At 43.7% G+C, this 10,577-nt stretch overlaps 1 protein-coding gene across 2 annotated transcripts in view; it reads left to right on the forward strand.

The window, feature by feature from the left end:
* The window catches only part of CDC25A (cell division cycle 25A), a 24,774-nt gene that overhangs the window by 6,342 nt on the left and 7,855 nt on the right, over nt 1-10,577 (forward strand). The window contains exons 2-14 of one of the 2 annotated variants that reach the window (XM_019507991.1): nt 1,336-1,387; nt 2,065-2,100; nt 2,269-2,305; nt 2,703-2,804; nt 3,935-4,054; nt 4,138-4,272; nt 5,625-5,699; nt 6,478-6,630; nt 7,008-7,103; nt 7,796-7,858; nt 7,950-8,048; nt 8,842-8,972; nt 9,290-9,401. In XM_019507991.1, coding sequence (XP_019363536.1) covers nt 1,336-1,387; nt 2,065-2,100; nt 2,269-2,305; nt 2,703-2,804; nt 3,935-4,054; nt 4,138-4,272; nt 5,625-5,699; nt 6,478-6,630; nt 7,008-7,103; nt 7,796-7,858; nt 7,950-8,048; nt 8,842-8,972; nt 9,290-9,401 — 1,211 coding nt within the window. The remainder of the gene's footprint in view (nt 1-1,335; nt 1,388-2,064; nt 2,101-2,268; nt 2,306-2,702; nt 2,805-3,934; nt 4,055-4,137; nt 4,273-5,624; nt 5,700-6,477; nt 6,631-7,007; nt 7,104-7,795; nt 7,859-7,949; nt 8,049-8,841; nt 8,973-9,289; nt 9,402-10,577) is intronic. The other variant, XM_019507992.1, reaches the window with a different exon arrangement.

Raw genomic sequence — 10,577 nt, forward strand, 5'->3', positions numbered from 1 at the left:
AGGTGCTACCTTTAGTGTGCTGCTTACAATTGCTTAATGCTTTCCTAATTCTAAAGACCTGAGCATCAGGGATTAAAGACCACCTTTTTCCTTAGATGTTCTCCCTTTCATGTGCAGCCTGATAAAACTTGCATAGACAGCAAAGCAGAGTGAGATAACAAGAGGGTGCAACATGGAGACATGAAGAGGCAGCTTGCTTCTGTCCACTTGTTTAAAACAATTCTTTCAGGGTCCCTTGAGAGGATATCCTGTAAGCTCCAGCAAAGCTGCTTCATTGTTCTCCTTTAAATACTTCCTTAAGACTCCTTTCGTTATCATGCCTCCAAAGAGCAGTGATTAGGCAATGGCCCAAATATGCCAGAAGCCTATATTGCTGACCAACTTTTCTTTGTATTTGCTCATCAAGGTGAGGTAGATGGGTGTGGGGTGCCATTGTACATAATGATGGGTAGATATGACATCACACCCATACAGACATTTGAAGCTGTTTGGGGCAGTGAACCTCTTTTGCTATGTGCTACATGTTCTACAGGCACAACTTTCTGGCTCGTGACTACAGTAATAAAATATAGGCTCCTGGAAAGCAGGCTTCATAATTGTTGATGGTCTTAAGCATACCAGAAGGAAACTGCAGCTGTAATGTTGCAACTTGAATGCACACATGGAACATTTGGGTTGGAGATTAGGAAGAACTTTCTGACTCTAAGGGTGGTTAAGTATCTGTATAGGCTGTTCTGGGCTGGTTTTAGAAGTGCTTCTCCTTTGAGCAAAGGGTTGGACTACATGAGGGCCCTTCCAGCCTTACTCTTCTGTGATCTAACTCTGAGGTGCTAGCTTGCTTTCTTGATACTGATTCTTCTCGCAAAGAACTTGGTAGATAATGAGATGTGTACTCTTAATTTAGTTGGGACGAAGTGGAAATAAAACTTTAAGACTCAATTCCTTAGAAAAGTTGCTTCCTGTTAAAGTTTGTGTGTGTGTATGTAAAAATTAGCAGAATATAATTAATAGCACAGTTCTAAGGCAAGAAGCTTCTTCATACAGGGTAGCACCACAGGATGCTTCTTGTAACCAATATTTATGGCCAAAAGCATTAGTGGGAGGGAGGACATTTGAGGGGAACTTTTCTCAACCTACAGCCCTTCCGGTATAGGATCAGTCACAACCCAAGCCTCTGATTTTTCTCTGTAACAAGGAGTTTCTCAGCAGGCTAAGCCTGTAACCTTTTGAGGAGACAACAAGTTCCAAGACTTATGGATAGGCATGCCTGGCTCTTCATCTCTTTCAAAGTGTCATGATCCTTCTCATTGGTAAAAACCTGTTTGTCTTCTGCAGGTTTCTGTCTGGATTCACCTGGCCCCCTTAACTCAAGTGACATCGAGGAAACGTATGTTTAAAAAAAATGTGTTTAGCTTTTAATTTATGGCATATCAGACTATACTGACAGCTAAACGTATGCTCATGGGGACCTTGAAGGGAAACTTTCATAGCAAGTGCATGTACAATGGTGTGCCCTTGCACATTGCAGCTTGAGATCTTAGATTCTGTGCTGTTTGTGGCACAGACTTCATACTTTGCTGGGTAATGTCTCTCACTCAGCCAAATTGTGTTTGAGCAGCTGCTTGATTTAAGTTCACCCTCTACAGTCTGCTTGGCCCTTGCCTCACAGGAATGGGCAGTGCAAGTGGGCCTCTGTCCTGTTTAGCTGAGCTCCTTCCTCTGGGGCTGACTTCCTTAGCTAAAGCATTCAGAGTTAGGAAGTATTAATGAGCCCCTTTGGGGAAACTAAGGGGGAGCTAAATGAATTTAGCTATTGATGTACCTTCTAAGAATCTTGTCCCAAGCCACTACAACATGCAGAGAGCATGTCGTCTGCTGTTTTTAAGGTGCAGAGGATTATAATTTGGGGATGGGTAATAGCCTGACCTGGCTTGAAGTACCTGAATTGCTTTAAACAGCCTGGATAGCTTTATGAATTGGTAGTCAACTATCATAATGTCTTTTGACTACCTCACAGCTAATGCCATGTAACTTTCTCTTCCGCTCTTTTTTTTCCTCCCCCAGCTTTGAGAAAACACTTCTGGAATCTGGCAGATTTAAGTAAGTTTAACTTTTATCTTTCTGTCTTAATTAACAATTTTTAGATTTTTTTTTTTTTTAACTTGTGCCATTTAGTTAAGTTTGGCTGTGGAAAATCTGAGGTTTATTGCCATTTGTTAATCTTTCTTCAGATTAAAGTTGAAATTTGACTTTCTCTTCTTATTGCAGCCTTCGAATGCCTGTCAGAAGGATACGCTCCCTCCCAGTAAGTTGGCATGGCAAAGGGTTCTCAGTGTTGAGAATTTCTGCTCCTTCGTGCTTATTTTTAATCTGTAGATATCAAACCAGTCTTGAGGGCCTGCGAATGTTGCTACTTTCTTAAAATTAAGCCTCTATAAATAGAAACGACATGTTAGGTTATAAGCCTGAAATGCTGTTTGAATTCTGCAATGCAATCTGTCACTGGCTTCATATAGATGCAGTTACCAAGTTTGAAGCAGTGGGTGTGGGAAACTTGTAGCCCTTGTGGGCTGTACTTCCAAACAGATTGGCCAAGAACAACAGCTGTGTCCACAAATGGGTGCCAGTTGGACATTCTTATTAGTCCCTTGGTTGCCTAAAATGTGCATGATGCTGAACTGGATTTACTCTTTCAACTCCAGCAGAGGCTTTTGGGTTCCAGTCCTGCTCTGAAGAGGAGCCATTCTGATTCCCTGGATTGTGATGTCTTTGAGCTACTGGAATCAGATGAAAATAAAGAGAATGTAAGTTTTTTGCTTGTTGAATGTAAGGTTGTGTGGGGTTTGTCACCAGAAACTGCTTACTTGAGGTGGCATGGGAATAACTTCTTGTGCAGGGACAAGGGTTTGTTACGAGCAGGACGTGAAACTTGTTGTATTCAAGTGAACTTCTAGAAATCTCAAACGTTGGCTACTTCTGCAGTTGACTACTAGAAAGACAAAGACCTAACTTTCCACTTATTTAATATAATTTTTAATTAACTGCAAAGGTATTTAAGTGCCTAACATGCATCAGAGCTGCAGACATTTAGTCCAGCATAATGACTGAGTTGGTATGTCATGTTTCAAGTTTACTGAGTAAAGTTGTTTTTTTTCCACTCCTGCTAGGCCTGGCGCAATCCTCCATTTTAATATGTTAGATCAGAATGCCTCTTTTTAAAGGCATTTTGTGCTTTAAATCCAACCCACAGGAGCTAAGCTGTTCTGGGGTTTCTTTTCTCCTAACTTCACTAAGGATATGAATTCAAGTTAACTGTCTTCATACTGAGTGGATCTTAACCTGAAGCTGTTTTGGTTTGTTTTTTCTAATGCTAACTAACACTGTCCTTGCTGGAACTCTGTGATTACTAGCTGTCCAGACAACTGCCCTACTGAGGTCATAATTAACAAATTGAACATCCCTACTTTTCATTAAATTGTATAAATTAAATCTCTAACCAACTTGTCCTTTGGGCTAATACGTCCAGCTCGTTATAGGACTGTTGTCTGGAAAGTCTGGCAATGCAAGTCTGAGGGCCCAGACCCCTGCAGAAGCATCAGTCTTTACCCTCTTCCCCCATGTACCAGGGGTTTGTCCCATCTTCCCATCCCAGTGACAGGCTTATCCTAGCAATTAGTGCACAGCTCTGGCTTCCTTTTAAATGATCAGGAGAGATTCTTGCTGGGAAGTTTGCACAGGAGAATATGAGAATTCTCAGGGCTGTAGAAATTAATCCAATTCCACTGAATTAAAAAATGGTTAGACCATGTTCTGGGCAGCAGAGCGCTGAGCCCAGAAGGGGAGGGGTGGGTGTTTTTATAGAACAGTTTCCACGCAGGGGTTTCCTCAGCTGTACTTTCTTGGTTTGAAATGTCTATCTTCTCCTTTCATTAAGGAGTCATTTGAGTTTAAGAAGCCGACCAGGCCAGCTTCCCGTAGCTGTCTGCGTGTTCGTTCCTATGATGATGGAAAAGATGTCCTCGGGCAAAGGCACAACTCGGATCGTGCTCAGATGGTATGCAGCCTTCTAGCAGGAAATAATTGCCCACCCCTGGGTTAGGTCTATGCTAGTAATACAACTCAATTTTCTTATTCTAGTTTCCTGCTGATGAAGTCCATGTGGGTGACCTAGAAATCTGTAGACCTGATTTTCTGCACCAGTCATCTCTAACATCTGCAACTGAAGACCTTGATGATGGATTCCTAGATATGTTGGATGGGCAAGACATAAAGGTACATGAGTTTGAATTTCCTCAGTGTGGTGACTCTCTACAGATACTTGATAATGCACTGAGGGAAAAACTATTCTAATTCAGCTTCTTAAAGAAAATGGTAAATTCTGAGTGTAAATTCTAGTTGAGCCCCCTCAGGACATTGGCCTGTTATGCACTCAATTCATGGATATATTTACTCGTAGTGGACTTGTGTAATTGGATCTGCTTTAGCCTCTGATGAAAGATTTGCAGAGCTGTACAAAGCTGGGCATTGGAGACCATCCTGAGAGAGGACCTAGTGACAGCGTTTTCCCATCTCTTGCCTTTCATAGAACTATAGAAAGCTTATGCTGCTGCTTTTAAGCACAGACTGTTGATGTCTTTCACGTATGCTCCTCTCCAGCAGACAGGAGCAGTTAAATTAAGCAAATACTGGTTCCTGCTCCTCTTCTGACACTTAAAGTGTCTTCAGTTACGAGGGGAAAGAAAGCAGCTGATGCAAGTGGGATATTTAATTTAGAAGCCAGACTTTAGAAGGATGGAGTCATGGCTAGTAAGCCCAGAACTGTCAGGACTTCTGTTCCTCAGAAAAAGTTTAGATTAGAAGTGTCAAACTCACATTTTCCCTGTCCTGGATCCAAATTGCAATGCTCCTTGCAGACTAGATCTGGCACTGGCAGCTCTAGGTGGGGCATTGGGAACACATCAGCAGTTCAGGCTGCTGTGACGTGCCTTGTACTGGAGCCACTGCCACATGTCGTATGTTGTGGCGGCAGCTCTGGCTCCTCTGGCACTGGGCACATGCTGACAGCAGATCCGGTTCCTCCAGTATGAAGCAATTGGAGGGCAACCTGGACTCTTTTGGCCCTTGGTTACCCTCTTGCTATCAATTGCCACGTTCACAGGGGACCTAGAGCCCTGGATTCTGCAGCAGGCCACTCTGCTCCCCCTGACCATGCCCCACAGTTTCCAGGGGCCTGGCAGGCTTGATCCAGCCTGCAGGTTGTATGCATGTTTTGACACCCCCAGCTTAGTGAGATGCTGTTTTCTTGAATCCACTAGACTATTAAAGGCACAGAGTAACCTCTGAATCATAAATGCATTTTTATTGAACAAATCGAAAAACTGATACAATAGCTTTTAAGCTCCTGTGTTCAGCAGCCTGGTCTCCATTAGACCAGACTTCCTGCTAAGTGAGGAATTTGGTTAAATGGTGTTTCTCTTCTGCAGTGGGAGGGCAGGGAGGAGTCCCAAAGCTGCCCTCAATTGAATTTAATTAGAATGACTGCATGAGCTGTGCAGAAACCCTTGATGTATTGTATGGCCACTGACTCTGATAAAGGAGATCTGAAATAGTCTCTCTTTCCTCAGAACAATGAGGAGGTGCCCTCTGATGTAGCAAGCCTTTGGACTGCTCCACTGGTCATGAGGAAAGCAGATAACCAGGTAAGCATTCCATCCCTCCCATGATGGCTGTCAGACCTTTCAAGGGCTATTAAGCTTCTGTAATTTAAGTAACAGCACCTTAACAACTATAATAGGCCTTTGTAGGCAAATTTATCCCTTGTGCACATCTGGCGTCCAAAAAGAGCTTTTGCTCCTGTTCTTTGGGACAGTTAGGTTTTGAGATCATAGTATAATGGCCTTTTAAAAATTGGCTAACTTTAATAATTAGAGGAACCTGTCTAAGTAGCCTGTGAAATGGTAGGGCAGCATCTTGGGGTTTAACCATATATCCATAAGAGAAATGCCTAAAGCTTGGCTCCTGTATCATCTGACTTGTCATGAATTGTGTATAGGCATCTCCACCCAGTCTGCATACAGATACCTGTAATGCACTCAGCCACTGTCTTTGTATTTAAAAAAAAAAAAAAAAAAATCTGGATTCCCCTTAAACCCTCAACTGAACCCCTCAGACTTCCAGTGAATTTGCTTTTAAGCAGCATTCAGTGTCCCAGATTCAGTAGGCTGTGTAGGCTTTTGGACCCAGGTTTCATGCAGCGCATGGCTAGGAAGTGTACTGTTTTCTGTACTGGATGTAGTCAGCTGGCTGGCACTGAATGCTGCAGTAGCTGTTTCCCTGGGACTATCCAGTATCCATTCATGTTCTTGCTGACTCTTAGTTAATATAGGAGTCTTCAAGTTCTTCAGGCTCGTTTAGTTCCTGATCTCAACCTTCCTGGCTAGGGGCTCTTATAGTTTCTGTTCTTTGCCTTTATTCCAGAAGAAGCGGTGCAGACTGTTTGCATCTCCATCTCTGTCCAATGGTGTGGCTAGGACTGCTGTGAAAAGAATGGAAAGATCCCAAGAAGACACTTCTCTAGGAAAGAGCAAAAAGAGAAAAAACATTCCTGCAATACCTTCTGAAGAAGCAATGGTTGGTGGCTTAACATCTAGTATTAACAATCCTTGTCTAATCATTTTATTCTGCAAGTGTAAACATCCCGTTAAGGATATTCAACAGAACAGTGGTCCTCTAGGTAGGTAACTGGCCATTTAACAGACTGCAGTATTTCAGTGCATGACTTAAGGGGCTGTTCTGGGTGGGTTAGTGATTCTTTTAGGGTTATGAGTAAGTTTTGTCTTGACATCCCATTTGAAATAGGTGAGGGGCAACAGGTCAGGACTTTGGGGTGCCAATACATCACTAGGGTTTGGTGTTTTTTGTTTCTTTTTTTACTCTGGGGCAAGTGTAGCAGTTCTCTGGGGGAGAATGCCTCTGTTTTGGTAGTAATAGAGCTCTTGTGCCTCCAGGGTCTGGCACTAGTCCGGAGGCAGTCATCTTCCTCAGCGGAGATTGAGACCATTCTGGACAGTGACCAGAGAGACCTCATTGGCGACTTCTCCAAGGTGATTCAAATGACTTCGTCTTTTCTTATGCATGAGTATTTCAGACCCATCCAAGTTTTATGTTCTCCCCTGTTCCAACAATGCACGTCTGAATGCTCTGTAAACGCTATAATAATCAAGTGCTCCTGAGAGGTAGCTTTGAGAGAGTATTTAAGTTCTTTACTCCTCTTCTCTATTAATTAAGTTGCGTCCATTTTTTCCTTCTCTCTTGAGACAATGGAGTCGTCAGGGCATGTCCTTTTCCTGACCTGCAAAATGTTTAGTTAAGCTTTTTGTGCGCTATAAACTACTAACTGGCTACTGTAAGCCTTACATCTCTGGCATAAATCTCTGATTCCAAAGAGGATGGAGCTGGACTGTTCTCAGTAGGGGCAGATGACAGAACATGGAGCAGTGGGCTCAAGTTGCAGCAAGAGATGTTAAGGGTTGGATATTAGGAAAAACTTTCTCCTGATGAGTGTGGTAAAGCACTGGAACAGGTTACCCAGAGATATGATGGAATCTCCATCCTTTGAGGTTTTTAAGGTCTGGCTTGATAAAGCCCTGGCTGGGATGAACTAGTTGGGGATGGTCCTGCTTTGAGTGGAGGGGTTGGACTAGATGACTTTCTGAGGGCCCTTCCAACCCTAATTTTCTGATTTCTATGAGGAATTCCATTTCTCATATCTAAGCCAGGTTTTTCTGTGTTTCAGAGTTACCTCTTCCATACTGTAGATGGAAAGCATCAGGACTTAAAATATATTGACTCAGAAATGGTACGTATCCTAAGGGCAATAAGGACTTGCTATGTACTATCAAGTGTACTAATATAGCTTCTAACACTCCTGAAATCTTGTTTCTCTGTAGATTGTGTCTGTGCTGACAGGTACATTTGCAAGCTTCATTAAGGAATGTGTGATAATTGACTGCAGATACCCATATGAATATGAAGGAGGCCATATCAAGGTACAGTGAGCCTGCAAGCAGAATGTACAGTTGTCTGAAGCACAACTGCCATTTTGGCTGAATTGGCAAGCACTGGAAAGTGTTCAAGATGCTTGCTTATTCACTGCTTAGGAGCAAGTCCAAAGCCTGGTTGGCTCTTGCTTCCTTTTGTGAATTAAGATTTGGTATCTGGCTAACAGCATGGTGGTCAGGCCAGAGCCACCAGACAGGATTGGAACTGCATTGTTCATGTGCTGAACAGACTCACGAAGACATGTGAGCAAGGCCTCCTGACTTATGGGTAGGCTTTTCCCCGGAGGATGAACATCCAACCCTTCTTGGTAGGGAGAGTGGGCATAATAGCAGGTGTGAACAGGGCTGGCCATGGATCCATTCTCTGGAGAAGCATCAGGATGTTAGGATAGCTAAAGTGCCTAGGGTCATTAAATGTTTAGACTCCAGATGAACTCTGCATAATAATATTCTAATGGGGAGAAATGGCCTTACACTTAGGTTGGTTCTGTATTGTTAGCACTTGTGCTGAACACTGCTGCTTGAGTAAACTTGCTAGATCTAAAAGCAGCAGTTGACCAAACTTGGGCTCTGAGAGGGAAGGCTAAAGCCTGTTACTACTTCATGTGGCCTCAAGCGACTCGTGAAGAATGCACCTGCTGACCCAGGGTTGTGGGTGCTGTGCAGCTGTTTTGCATGGCATGGAAGAATCACTGTGCTCAGTTTGGAAATAAGGGCATGAGGGAGTTGATACATCCCCACCCAACTGGCCCTACCTGTTCACCTGTGACTCTGTTCCCAGGGTGCTGTAAACCTCCACATGGAAGAAGACGTGGAGGAATTCCTGCTGAAGAAGCCCATCCCGCCTTCAGACAACAAACGAGTCATAATTGTCTTTCACTGCGAGTTTTCCTCAGAGCGGGGTCCTCGAATGTGAGTGTATGCTGAGATTACAACCCACTTAGTAACTGTGTGATGATCACTTATGGAGTTTTGTTTCCAAAGGCAGCCAGATGAGATGGTGACTTGTCTGCCACCTGTGCAACTTAGAACAGTGCCAGTTGTCTGTCACTTGACATGGAGCTAGTTACCAAAATGTCATTGTGCTGTATGTATGCCTAGCTGCAGGTGGATGACCCCTGTGCTGTGTTTCTCTGAAGAATGGGAAGTACAGGTTTAGAGTAGTTTGCACAAAAATAACCTTAAGACTGACGGGGTGCATAACTTTCTCTCTGAATTCACCATTTCAGGTGCCGGTTTGTGAGAGAGAGAGACAGACTAGGTAACGAGTACCCACACCTGCATTACCCAGAGCTGTATGTCCTCAAGGGCGGCTACAAGGACTTCTTCTTAAGATACCGAGTAAGAAGCATTTGTTTATGAGCTTTTAACTTCTCTTCTGTTTTCATTCATACTGTCAGGATAACACTGAACAAATTCCTCCCACTCCAAACTCAGTTCAGCTACTGGTTTTGCTGTTCTCCAGAACAGAAGAGAACCTTGTATTACGCATATTGATTTCACTGGGCATGTCTACGCATGCACTTCCATGTGCAGTAGCTTATTCTACTGTGCACTAACACATCCCATCAAAAACAGTGCTAATACACATTAGAAATGGGCTACACTAAAAAGGCATGCACACTTGCTACTGTGCATTAGGGCAGCCTAATGCACATTTATGTAGTACCTCATATTAGAGGTACTAAGCTTAATGTGCAGTAGCAAAAATGCATTAATGCACATGTAGTCCTCAGTCACGGTAATGCAGATTAAGAGCTACAGGTGACTTGCCTTCACTACAGACCACTTCCACTGCCTTGTCTGTAAGTCTCAGAGCTGCAATACTGTCAGCATTCTGTTGCTTGCTCATTTCTCTCGGGAGGTGTAGAATTGGGCTTCTGCCCTTTTGTAGTCTCTGGACTCTCAGAGCTCTGTTGAGACCAGACTTTTCATCATCTGTCTGATGAATGAAAATCAAAGTCTTTCATAGGTTTTCTCCCCTTTTTGGGGACACCCAAACATTTCTAAAACAATCTGCACTGGAAATTCTTAGTCCTTAATTGAAGTGACAGCCCTTCTTTGCTAAAGTATGAATGAAAATGACTGCTTGTATCAGCATGTTCTGTTTCCTTGGTGCTCTTGCTGTACTTCAGAGAGGTCTTGCTCCCCTTCTATGCGGCGCTGGTCAGGCTGCAGCTGGAGTACTGTGTCCATTTCTGGGTGCTGCACTTCAAGAGGGACATGGAGAACCTGGAGAGGGTCCAGAGGAGGCCACTCATGGTTGAGGGCCTCTGTGGCCAGCCCTATGAAAAAAGGCTGAGGGACCTGAATCGCTTCAGTCTCCACAAGAGGAGACTGAGGGGGGATCTTGTGGCTGCCTACAACTTTTTATCAGGGGCCACCAGCAGGGACTTGAGGAAAGTCTGTTCACCAGGGCCCCCCCTTGGAGTCACCAGGAACAATGGCCACAAGCTGAGGGAGGATAGGTTTAGGTTAGATATTAGGAAGAACTACTTCACTGTAAGGGTGGCCAGA

Source organism: Gavialis gangeticus, unplaced genomic scaffold, assembly GCF_001723915.1.
Source record: "Gavialis gangeticus isolate Ggan-Ray unplaced genomic scaffold, GavGan_comp1, whole genome shotgun sequence".
In the NCBI taxonomy this organism is placed as follows: domain Eukaryota; kingdom Metazoa; phylum Chordata; order Crocodylia; family Gavialidae; genus Gavialis; species Gavialis gangeticus.